Source organism: Pleurodeles waltl, chromosome 6, assembly GCF_031143425.1.
Source record: "Pleurodeles waltl isolate 20211129_DDA chromosome 6, aPleWal1.hap1.20221129, whole genome shotgun sequence".
Taxonomy (NCBI): Eukaryota; Metazoa; Chordata; class Amphibia; order Caudata; family Salamandridae; genus Pleurodeles; species Pleurodeles waltl.
In genome coordinates, this window is record NC_090445.1 from 421,663,620 (window position 1) to 421,676,160 (window position 12,541).

The 12,541-nt window shown below is 48.5% G+C and overlaps 1 protein-coding gene across 1 annotated transcript in view; it reads left to right on the forward strand.

Annotated features, from left to right (window-relative positions):
• The first annotated feature begins 3,916 nt into the window (after window positions 1-3,916).
• LOC138301956 (gastricsin-like) overlaps window positions 3,917-12,541 on the forward strand; it is a 33,627-nt gene continuing 25,002 nt past the window's right edge. Inside the window, exons 1-4 of the mRNA XM_069242400.1 lie at window positions 3,917-4,066; window positions 5,587-5,704; window positions 6,036-6,154; window positions 6,596-6,795. Coding sequence (XP_069098501.1) covers window positions 3,947-4,066; window positions 5,587-5,704; window positions 6,036-6,154; window positions 6,596-6,795 — 557 coding nt within the window. The 5' untranslated portion in view covers window positions 3,917-3,946. The remainder of the gene's footprint in view (window positions 4,067-5,586; window positions 5,705-6,035; window positions 6,155-6,595; window positions 6,796-12,541) is intronic.

The following is a 12,541-nucleotide window of genomic DNA, read 5'->3' on the forward strand; positions in this document are numbered from 1 at the left end:
CATCCAGTGCATTGCCGCTTTTCATGCACCCCTTAGCATCCCCCTAATGCCACCAATCAACATACGGCACACCATGCGGTAGTTAGGGAACTAGCGTCAACATTTGTTTATGCTAATGTGGCACTTCGCTCCACTAGCACCAAAAATGTTGCTGCTAGTGGAGCACGTTGCAAGGAAGCCCACTTATTACGCAGGTTTGCATCAAAAAGTTTAACGCCGGATACCACCATTCCAACTTGCCAGCCGGGCGTCATATTTAAGGAATGACGGTCGTCGGCGCTGCGGCCTGGTTAGCGTCAAAATAAATGACTCTAACCGGGCAGCAGAGGCGTAGGGAAGACTGGGGGTTGTGCGTCAAACAATGGTGCAAGTCAGGTTAGAGTAAAAAAATGACTTTAACCTGACTAGCGTCATTTTTTGACGCACAATCCCCATGGAAATGACTCCTGTTTTGGCAAAGACAGAAGTCATGCCCACCTGCCCAGTGGCCATGCCCAGGGTACATCTGTCCCCTGGACATGGCCATTGGGCAAAAGTGGCATGTGGGGGGCCCAAGTTAGGCCCCCCTATGCCACCTCAATAAAAAAGAAAATGTACTTACCTTAACTTATCTCTACCTACCATAGATGGGTCCTCCAGGGGTGGGTGAGGGTGGCAGGGGATGTCCCTGGGGGCAGGGAATGGCACCTGTGGCCATGGAAATCAGCCCACAGGTCTCTTAACGCCTGCCCTGACCCAGGTGTTAAAAACCGGCGCAAATCCAGCTAAGCGCCATTTTTTAAGGCCCGTCTCTTCCTGTGCGTCAAAATGGCGCAGGAGAATAACTAAGGCGCACATGCCTTAAAGTCATTTTTTTAAAGGGAACGCCTACCTTGCATGTCATTACCACAAAGTAGGTTTTCACGTACAGAAAATGACACACACTCCTTAACTTTGGCTCTGGACGGGTCCAGCGTCAAAGTATAAATATGGAGATAAGTTTGCACTGGATTTGCGTAAAACAAAATGACGCAAATCCGGCACAAACAAAGAATAAATATGCCCCTATATATCCACATCAAGCTCTTCCCAAGACGAGAAAACAAACTTAAAAAAATACTACCAGATAGTACTTAGTGGGAGAACAGCTTATTTTTAAAGCTCTTAATAAATAGTAAATGGTTATCAGGAACCGATATGTGATGAGGAAGGGCGTTCCAGATTTGAACTATCCAGAGGACAAAAGATCTACCTCCCCATCTAGCTTTGCAAAAACTAGGAATGATCAGCTGTTTCATATAAGCAGAGCGTAACGGTCTGGTCGGATGGTACCACTGAAAGTTAGACTGAAAAAGGTAAGGCCCCTGTCCATGCAGCGTGCAATGAGCAATACAAAGAGCTTTGAAAGAAATTCTTTGCTTAACGGGGAGCTAATATAATTTTTTAAGCTCCTCAAATACTGACTTAAATTTAGCAATGTCCAAAATAAGACAAATAGCAGTATTTTGTACAGTTTGTAATTTTGTTAGAGTACTCTGCTTGATGTTAAGAAATGAAACATTGCTGTAGCCCAGTATGGAGGCGTAACAAGAACAGTTTTCTGAGCCAACTCCTGAACAAAAGGGAAGATTTTCTTAAGGGACTGAATGATGTTAAAACAAGAAGAGGCTGTGCGGTTGACATGAATATCAAAAGCAGGGTTCTCATCAAATAGGACCCTCAGATTTTTAGCTACCTTGGTAGGGCGCAGAGATGAGTCTAAGGCAGAAAGCCAACAGTTGTGGGACCGATCAAAGAATGGCAACCAAAGAAGAGAATCTCGGCTTTATCAGCATCAAGTTTTAATGAGTTGTCCTTTATCAACTTACTGTTTGTCAACAAGCAGTTGTTAAAGTTATGAGCCACAGAGATGGTATCATCAGTGACAGTAATGAAAATCTGGGTATCATCTGCATGGGCTAATACTTTGAGGACAAAAGATTGAATAAGCTTTGCCAAAGGAGTGACATACAGATTGAATACAGTGGGGCTAAGAGATGACCCCTCAGGCACCCTGAGTGAAAAAGGCATTGAGGTGAACTGTCCGCATCTAACCATCTGAGTTCTAGCAGACAGGAAAGAGGTGGTTAGATTCAGAGATCTCCTCTTGATGCCCAATTGTGTAAGGTGCAATATCAGGAGTCAGGGGGACACAGTATATAAAGCAGAGGACACATCTAACATAATGAGTGCAGTAGCTTTTCCAGTGTCCACAATAGCTCTTGTGTTATTGTTCGCTGCCACTAATGCAGATTTGGTGCTGTGCCTTCTCCTAAATCCCATTTGTGACTGGTCTAAGTGATCATAGTGGTCAACCAGGGCCATAAGTGCTTCATTCAAAAATGTTCCTAAAATCTTAGCTGGAAATGGTAAAGCGATGGAGGGTGATAGTTCTTCAGATCTTTCACATTGAGATTGGGCTTTTTAAGAAGAGAGATTATTAGCACTTTCTTCTGTGCTTTGGGGAAGACCCAGAGGTAAGTATAGCAATAATTAATGAGGGGTGTTGAGCTAAGGAACTACTGACTCTGAAACAGAATGAAGGATCCTCAGAGGACAGGAGTCTAAAGGGGATCTGTGGGTTTATGAACAGCATTCTCTAGTAAATGAGAGCTTCTTTACATACTACAAATGCAATTTGTGAACAGGGCCTAAAGTCTGGCCCTGGCGAGGCACAGACAAGATGCAGAGTCCTGTCGCCCAGTTATGCTGCCGTCAATGCTGAGGTCGTTCCAGTTCATCATTGCCTCTCACAGTGGGGGCACAATTCCCAGCAGCGTCGCCAACAGTACTGTGGTTCATTAGAATCCTGGGCAAGCTGTCTCTGCCCGTCAGGCGCCTGTACCCCCAGCTGCAGGGCACCACTTTAAGTAGTGTTTTAATTTACAGCATTGTTGAAGTGAGGCAGGAAACAAGGTAAACTCGGAAGTCTTTCATGCGTTCCTAAAGTTCCTTTATACATCTGACATATTCGAAGTCTCACCAAAAAATACAGATGTGGGCATCTGCATTTATTTTATGGACGTACACTCAAATATTGGATGTGGGCGTTTGCATACATGTTATGGGCATACACTCAAACACTGAATGTGGGCATCTGCATACATGTTATGGGCATACACTCAAATATTGGTGTGTGGTTGTTTGCATACATGTTATGGGCGTACACTCAAACATTGGATGTGGGCATCTGCATACATGTTATGGGCGTACAATAATTGGATGTGGGCATCTGCATTCATGTTATGGGTGTACACTCAAACACTGGGTGTAGGCGTCTGCATACGCTATGGGCATACACTCAAATATTGTGGTAAGTTCACTGGACCACAGTCTGCTGAACTCAGACGTTAATCATGTGAATGTGATAAAAAGACGATGCTATTTGACTTGATGACACTTCTTTGGTTCATAATGATGGGGAACGCCCTACCAAGCTTACAGACCAGAGAGGATTCCAATTAGAAACGCTGCATTCTGATTGGTAGTTCGAGAGTCCACCGACCCCTCTCCTCTCTCCTATTTCCTAAAGTGGCCCCCTCTAGGCTCGCATGTCTTAAATATTCTACTATTTATGCTCAAACGCATGGCTCAGCTTTGAGCAAATTGACAGCTGTGAACCATGAAAGAGTTAGTGAAACGAACAGAGGTCCATTGATCTAGTGGCAGGCCAAACCTTTCCTCACAGGACCATGCCTATGAAAGGCCAGTAGGGTTGGAGTTAAAATCACTCGCATGTCGTAGTCAGACTGACATGCATGTAATTCTGCTCTTAGCCCAACACATTCCAGAAAGGGTGAACTTGTAAAAAAAATCATCTGATTTCCTGAACCTTGACTACTTGGCTCTGCAAAAATGTATGACTTTTTTGGTATTCTATGTTCTGTCCAGGGTCCCTCTGCGGAAGTACAAGTCTGCCCGGGAGAACATGCGTGACCACGGTGTGTTGGAGCAGTTTATGAAAACCCACAAGAGGGACCCAGCCTTGAAGTACTCCTTCAACAGGAAGAACGACTTTGCTGTTGCCTACGAGCCCATGTACATGGATGTGAGTATCAGGCATCACTGGACGAGTCGTTCTTCACAGAGACCCAAGGGCGTCAAGTACCCTTTGGAAGTGGTGGGGTGAGTAAAGTGCCCCACCACTCCCCCCCCAAAAAAAACACCCCCTCCCTCCAAAACCCCAAAATGAAACACCCCTCCCTTCAAAAGCCCAAATAAAAACATAACACTAACTACAAAATAAAACACAACCACTACACGTACATGCATTACACATAAAAAAAATAAAATAGCACTTACCCATGGCCAGTGCATCCTCCGCAGTGTTCTTCTCCTTCTCCGATGCATGAAGAGCTCCCCTAACCAATCCAGACACTGCCCTCATGCTGTTAACCACATGAGAGAGGCGCCTGGATTGGATAGAATGGGCTGGCTGGACGATCCTTCAGGACCTGGAGGTCTGTGCTTGGTCTCCACCCTGCCGTCTTAAGACTGCTGGATGGAGAACTTCAAAGTGATATGCTCACTTTGGAGCATCCAGTCAGCCTTGCCTCAGTCCTCTGCTGGCAATTGGCAGCATCGGACACGCCCAGCACATCTCTGGGTGTAGGGCTGCTGCAGTGTGTACTGCGCTGGTAAAAATAAAATGCCAATTCAAGAGTTTCATTGCCATTTTATTTTTTCCATCATGGCTCGCAGCATGTGGGTAGGGGTGATGCTCCCTCACGCTCGAGAAGAAACCACCATGGAAGAAGCCCGTCCCATCCTGTCAGCAAGGCTACCATTAATGAAGCACAGGGCACTCCCAGGAACAGAAAAGCTGTCTCCATAGCACATAACTTTTTAAACTCCATAGTGTGTGACACCAGACAGACTGGTTTTCCCAGCGTGATACAGAATTGATTAATAGTGTTTACGCTCCCTCAATAGCATAGCAAATATCACCCTGAACTCCTGTGTGATACTCATCATCCCCATAGTGGACACAATCCTGAGTCACAGGAGATATATTTATTTAATTACCAACATCACAGACACTATCAGTCACATAATGGACATCAATTTGACCTCCCAGGAGTCATATTGAGTAGTTTCCAATTGTAAACCATCTTGACATTTCTAGTGCCATATTGCTCAATCCCAAAAGGATCCCATCCTGAGCTTCCTGGTGTAACATCGGTCAGTCTTAAGTTACCATTGGGCGTATCCCACCTTGAAATCCCCCTGTGCTAATGACCAGTCACGAGAGCGACCATGTAAGTTCCAAGTACCATATTGACTAGTACACAAGCTAGTCATCATCCTAGGTCTCCTGTATGCTATGGACTCACTCCATTCTTTTCAGTGGACATATTTGGTATTCTCTAACTCCTGATCTGCTCATACACCACTGCTTGCAATCCCGGCACAGCACAACCTTTATTCTTGTGTTGACATTTGCCTGTGTTCCCTTGCCGAGAAAGGCCCTTCTCCCTCTGCCGGGTGAGAGCATCTTTGCTGGTCATTTCTTGCTATCAAATCGAGACAGAGAGAATCCCCAGTCTCATCTCATGTCCTCTCTTTTAGACATACTACTATGGTGAGATCAGCATTGGCACTCCGCCCCAAAGCTTCCTGGTCCTCTTCGACACTGGCTCCTCCAACCTATGGGTGGCCTCCACGTACTGCCAGAGCCAGGCCTGCAGTGAGTATTTTCCACAAAAAATACAGTAGATTTCCGCCGTTGTGTTCCAAATGGAGATGTCATGTTATGTTGTAGAGTGTAGAATATTTCAAATTATTTTGTGATTTTTTTTGCAAATTTACACTTGTAATGTTGGCCACTTCGCAAAAGACATATAAAGCTGTGTTAAATGCAGAATGCATGAAGACATCTACCTTATAATTCTACCACACTCCGATGATAGACTGTCTCAACTGTTGGCCAAAAGGACTGTGGCCAAAAACGTGACAAAGCTCATGCTGTTGTGACCTTTTCTACAGCTTAATTTGGGCACTTCTGTTTCATGTTGCAGCCAACCACAACTTGTTCAATCCCAGCCAGTCATCCACGTACAGCACCAACAACCAGCAGTTCACCATGTCCTATGGAAGTGGCAGCGTCACTGGCATCTTTGGTTATGACACAGTAACTGTAAGTAAACTGTGAAATCCATACCCAACGCAATAGGTAGACATACGTAGGGTTGATCACCAGGCCAATGGAAAAATCTAAAGAAGCGCACGGAAGATGGGCAGGCCATTCATTTTAGGGAAGCCAGGCCTAGAGCAGTCTCTAGTAAATGAGAACTATTTTGAGTACTACAAATACAATGCATGGTAGGGAGGGCACATTACTGAATGGGCACCAGACCTAAGGTCTTTTATCAGGCATTGGCCTACACAAATTATTGCCCTGTTTCAATATGAGTCTCATTGGGCCACTCTGCAAACTGCTGCGTACGTATCAATTTGGATCACATTTATGATGGGCAATGACTTGCTGAACTGTTTAAGATGTCTCGCTCCACCTTTACCCTGTAAGATTTTTGCCCAATACCCCTTAATGATGGCTATCTGCCCAACTCTTTTCTAGGTCCAAGGCCTGTCCATCACAAACCAAGAGTTTGGCCTGACCACCTCTGAAACCGGCAGCAGTTTCTACTATTCCAAGTTCGATGGGATCTTCGGGATGGCCTACCCCGCAATGTCAGCAGGAGGAGCCACCACTGCCATGCAAGGCATGCTACAACAGAACCTGCTCAGCAACCCCATCTTCAGCGTCTACATGGGCAGGTGAGCTTCTCAGTGAGAGCATCGGGGACTTCACTGTGGCTCAGGCTCAACCCGGAGCTCCCTTATAAATTTCCATAGATACTTGAGTGCACCCTTCTGAGCAGGCCAGCTGAAATGGCGCCTGGCAGTTATTCAGAAGCCCAGCATATTACTTATTTTAGGGACATATAAGGTTCAATCAATCAATCAGTATTTGTAAAGCGCAGCTATTCACCCGTGAGGGTCTCAAGGCACTGGGGTGGAGGGAAGGGGCCTCATCCGAAGGGCCACGTCTTGAGGTTCTTCCTGAAGATGGTGAGTAACGGCCTTTGTCTGAGGTGAAGGGGGAGGTTGTTCCAGCTCATTGCTGCAGTGTAGGTGAAGGATCGTCCTCCAGCTGTGGTTTTGTGGATGCGAGGGATGATGGCCAGGGCCATCTGGGCAGAGCGGAGGGGGTGTGGAAGGAGACAAAGTGGTTCAGGTAGGCTGGTCCTGCGTTGTGTATGGCCTTGTACATGTGGATGAGAAGCTTGAAGGTGATTCGCTTCTCGAGCGGTAGCCAGTGGAGGGTCCTCAGGTGTTGTTAGATGTGTTCTCGGCAAGGGAGGTCCAGAAAGATTCTGGCGGTGGCGTTCTGGATGAGTTGTAGTTTTTTGATGTTCCTAGTTGAGGTGCCGTTGTAGAGGGTGTTTTGCCATAGTCGAGCTTGCTAGTAACTAAGGCATGGGTGACTGTCCTGCGACAGTCAGCTGGGATCCATCTGAAGATCTTCCGAAGTTTGCAGAGTGTGTGCCAGCAGGCGGAGGCAACAGAGTTTACCTGGCGGGTCATGGATAGGGAGGAGTCGAGGACGATTCCTAGGTTGCGGGCATGCTCAGTCGGTGCAAGGGGGCGCAGAGGGAGGTGGGCCATCAGGAATCGTCCCAAGCTCAGGTGTCGTTTCTGCAGATGATGAGCTCAGTCATTTTGAAGTTGAGCTTAGGGCAGCTTTCTCTCACCTAGGTGGCAACGGCTTCCATTCCTGAGTGGAAGTTCCTTTTGGCTGTGTCCGAGTCTTCGGTGAGGGAAATGATGAGTTGTGTGTCATCAGCATATGACACGATGTTCATATTATGGCTGCTGACGATGGCCGCGAGATGGGCCATGTATATGTTGAATAGTGTGGGACTCAGTGAGGATCCCTTGGGGACTCTGAAGTTGACTCCTGTGGGTCTGGAAGTGTAGGGCGAGAGTTTCACCCGCTGCATCCTCTTGGGGAGGAAGGAGTGGATCCATTCCAGGGCTCTTTCTTGGATTCCTATGTCATGGAGTCCGGTGCACAGAGTGCTGTGGGAGACCGTGTCAAATGCTGCTAAGAGGTTGAGGAGTATGAGTGCTGCGGTGTGTCGCAGTCTAGAAGTAATCTGATGTTGTCGGTGGCTGCCAGGAGGGCTGTCTCCATGCTGTGGTTACTGTGGAAGCTGGACTGGGAGCTCTCCAGGGTGTTGTTGGCCTTGATGAATTTCCATAGTTGTGCATTGATTGCTTTCTCCAGTACTTTGGCGGGGTAGGGTAGCAGCGAGCTGGACCTGAAATTCTTTAGTTCTGATGGGTCGGCCGAAGGTTTCTTCAGGAGAGGGCGTATTTTGGTGTGTTTCCAGTCCTCGGGAAGGTGCCAGTGTTGATGGAGCAGTTGATTGTGTTCCGGAGCTCGGAGGCAATGGATGTCCTGGCTCTTGATGTATATGTGGTGCGGGCAGGGGTCTGAGGGGGCTCCGGAGTGGGTGCTTTTTATGATGTTGACTGTTTCCTCTGTGGTGAGTGTGGATCAGTTGTGGATGGTCTGGGTGGGTTCTTGGGGAGTGTGCCAGTCACAGGTTCTGTTTACAGGATTTTCCGGGAGGAAGCTGTTGTAGATGTCCTGGATCTTGTGGTGGAAAAAGGAGGCGAGTTTGTTGCAGAGGTCCTGTGACGGGTGGATGCTGGTGGCTTCGGAGGAGGGATCTGTGAACTCATAGATGACTGAGAAGAGTTCCTTAGCATTGTGTGTGTAGAAGTTGATGCGTTCCTGGAGTGAGTCCTTCCTTGCGTTCTTGATTTTTCTTCAGTGGGCGGCAGTTGCGGCTCTGAATGAGGCGAGGTCTTTGCTGGTTTAACTGTACCTCCATTTCTTCTCTAATCATTTGCGGGTACGCTTTGATTCTTGGAGTTCGGAGGTGAACCAGCTGGCTTTCTTAGGTACATGTTTAGCAGGATCAGCCGGAGAAGGGCTAGAGTGTTGGCGCATTCGGTGATCCATGCGTTGAGATTGCATGCAGCTTTGTTGGCGTGGTCGGAGGGAGGGATTTGGCGAGCCATGAGGTGAGTTGCTCGTTGGTTATTTCATTTCATTTCCTGTGGGGGGGTCCTGGAGGTACAGTGATTGTACAGTGTATGCAGTGGTGGTCAGTCCAGTCTGGGGTGGAGATGGTCTCAATGGTGATCCGGTTGCTTGAGGTGAAGATGGGGTCCAGGGTGTGTGGGTGCAGAGACCAGCTGTCTGAGGCCGAGGGTGGCGAGGTTGTCGAATAGAGCGTTGGTGTTTGGGTCGGTGCATTCCTCGAGGTGAAAATACAGGTCACTGAGGAGGAGGTAGTCGACTGACGCCAGGGCCTGGGGGTAGCGATGTCTACGTCGTCGTCAATGAAAGATGGGCGGGGGCCAGGTGGCCTGTACACCAGGGTGCTGTGGATCGAGGAGTTGTTGTTGGAGTGGACTAGGAAGTGGTGGTGCAGTGTTCTTGTGGGACGGCCTTAACACAGTGAGGAATTGTGTACGATGGTGAGTCCTCCGCCCGGGCGGGAGGGCCAGTCCCTCCTTAGGATGCTGTAACAGTTGATCAAGTCCCAGAGTTCAGTGGCGTGTTTGTGGAGGGAGCAAATGTTCAGGAGCAGGCAGCTGATGGGGTTGTGGAGGTTGCTGGTATCTTTGTGTGCAGAGAGTACCTTCAGCTTGTTGGGGCTGGCGCTGAAGTTACAGTTCCTGCAGGTCAAAGGTCCGTGGGTGTCCTTGGGGAAGATGGTGCAGCAGTTGCTGAGACGTCCGGTGTTGAGGCGGAGGAGGGTCTCGGAGTCATAACAGAGGCAGTCCAGGGGGGTGGTTTAATGGATAGCCAGGGTTCCTGGTGCTGGGCGCAGTCCAGGCACCGATGGGCGCAGACGGGCTAGCAGCTGCCATTAAGAAGGGGGGGGGGGGAAGTGGCCAGCAGATGCTGACCAGGAGGTCAGTACAGTTGCCCTCTCACAGCTCTGCGGATGCCATTAAAAAGGGGAGGTGGGCAGGGAGGAGCAGTCAGTTGGGAGGTGGGAGGGTGGGAAAGGTGCTTCACGGGGAGGTGGGCAGAGGAACAAGGGGATAAAGGAATAAAGGAAAAATGAGAGACGAAAAGAGAAAAAGCCAGAAAAAGCAAGAGTGAAAGAGTGACAGAGAGAAATGAATATTTGAGATGGTCACTAGACCACCAGGGATGAGGCACAGAGATGAGCCTGCAGGTGGAGGAGGGCCTCGGACTGAGAGTCCAGAGAGACTCAGTTTGTCCCAGCAAAGGCAGCGGCAGCAGCAGCCAGAGGAGCTGGGGAGGGCAGCAGATGCTGACCAGGAGGTGGAGGTGGAGGCTGAGAGGTAAATCTGCCTGAGGTGTTCTTTTATGGTAGAGTTTCCACCTCTCATTTGAGGCCTACCTCTTCTGTAATATGTGTTCTATGAGAGAGAAGCTTACAGATATATTGTTGGGCATGTTCTGCCTTGTGTGCACACCTGTGCTAGTGCTGTCTGCCCTGTACCTATTTACTGAGAGATAAGTTTCTAGTGTTACTGCCCTTGGAACACCTGCTCTGTCAAAGGGAAGCCTGCACTGTTGCTGCTTTGGAACACCTGTTCTGTCTGAGGAGAGTCTGCACTGTTGCTACATTTAATAGACCTCTTCTGTCAGAGTGAAACTTGCACTGTTGCTGCATTTGCTAGATGTGATGTCAGAGGGAAGGAAACCTGCAGCGATGCTGCCTTTGCTACACCTGTTCTGTCAGAGGTAAGCTTGCACTGTTGCTGCATTTGCTAGACCTGTTGTCTCAGAGGGAAGGAAACCTGCAGTGATACTCCCTTTGCTAGACCTGTTCTGTAAGAGAAGCCTGTAGTGTTGCTGCCTTTGGAACACGTTCTGTTAGAGGGAAGCCTGCAGTGGTACTGCCTTTCTAACACCTGTTCAGTCAGAGGGAAGCGTGCAGTGTTGCTGCCTTTGTTTGACCTGCTCTGTCAGTGGGACGCTTGCAGTATTGCTGCCTTTGCTAGACCTGTTCTGCCAGAGGGAAGCCTGCAGTGTTGCTGCCTTTGGAACACCTGTTATGTCAGAGGGAAGCTTGCTGTGTTGCTGCCTTTGGAACACCTGTTATGTCAGAGGGAAGCTTGCTGTGTTGCTGCCTTTGGAACACCTGTTATGTCAGAGGGAAGTGTGCAGTGTTGCTGGCTTTGTTAGACTTGTTCTGTCAGTGAAGCTTGCAGTGTTCCTGCCTTTGTTGGATCTGCTCTGTCAGAGGGACACTTGCAGTGTTGCTGCCTTTGCTAGACCTGTTCTGTCAGGGAAGTTTGCAGTGCTGCTGCCTTTGCTAGACCTGTCCTGTCAGGGAAGTTTACAGTGTTGCTGTCTTTGCTAGACCTGTTCTGCCAGAGGGAAGCCTGCAGTGTTGCTGCCTTTGGAACACCTGTTATGTCAGAGGGAACCTTGCAGTGCTTCTGTCTTTGGAACACAAGTTGTGTCAGACGGAAGCCTGCAGCATCGCTGCCATTGCTAGACCTATTCTGTCAGAGGGAAGGAAACCTGCAGTGATACTGCCTTTGCTAGACTTGTTCTGTCAGAGGGAAGCCTGCAGTGTTCCTGCCTTTGCTAGACCCCTTCTGCTGTAGTGTGACTGCCTTTGCTACACATGTTCTCTCAGAGGAAAGCCTAAGTGTTGCTGCTTTTGCTAGACCTGTTCTGTCAGAGGGAAGCCTGCAGTGTACTCCTTCTGACAACGGGAAGCCTGTAGTGTTGCTGCCTTTGCTAGACATGTTCTCTCAGAGGAAAGCATGAAGTGTTGCTGTCTTTGCTAGACCCGTTTTGCCAGAGGGAAGTCTGCAGTGTTGCTGCCTTTGCTACCAATGTTGGGTCAGAGGGAAGCCTGCACGTTGCTACCTTTGTTAGACCTGTTCTGTCAGATGGAAGCCTGCAGTCTTGTTGCCTTTGCTAGACCTTTTATGCCAGGGAAGCTTGCAGTATTGCTGCCTTCGCTAGACTTGTTCTGCCAGGGGAAGGTTTCCTGTGTTGCTGCCTTTGCTAGACCTGTCCTGTCTAGGGCAAATCTGCAGGGTTGTTGCCTTTTCAGTACCTGTTCTGCCAGACGGGTTATGTAAGAGGAAAGCTTGCGTTGTGGCTGCCTTTGCTAGACCTGTTGTGGCAGAGGGAAGATTGCACTGTTCTTGCCTTTTGCTAGACCTACCTTGTCAGTGGGAGGCTTGCAGAGTTGCAGCCTTTGGAACACATGTTCTGTCACAGGAAAACTGCATTGTTGCTGCCTTTGTTAGAGTTGTTCTGTCAAAGAAAAATCTGCATTGTTGTTGTCTTTGCTGGACCTGTTCTGTCAGGGAAGCCTGCACTGTTGCTGCCTTTGCTAGATATGTTCTGTCAGGGAAACTGGCAGAGTTGCTGCCTTTGTTAGACCTCTTATGTCAAATGGAAGTCTGCAGTGTTGCTGCCTTTGCTAGATGTTTTCTGTCA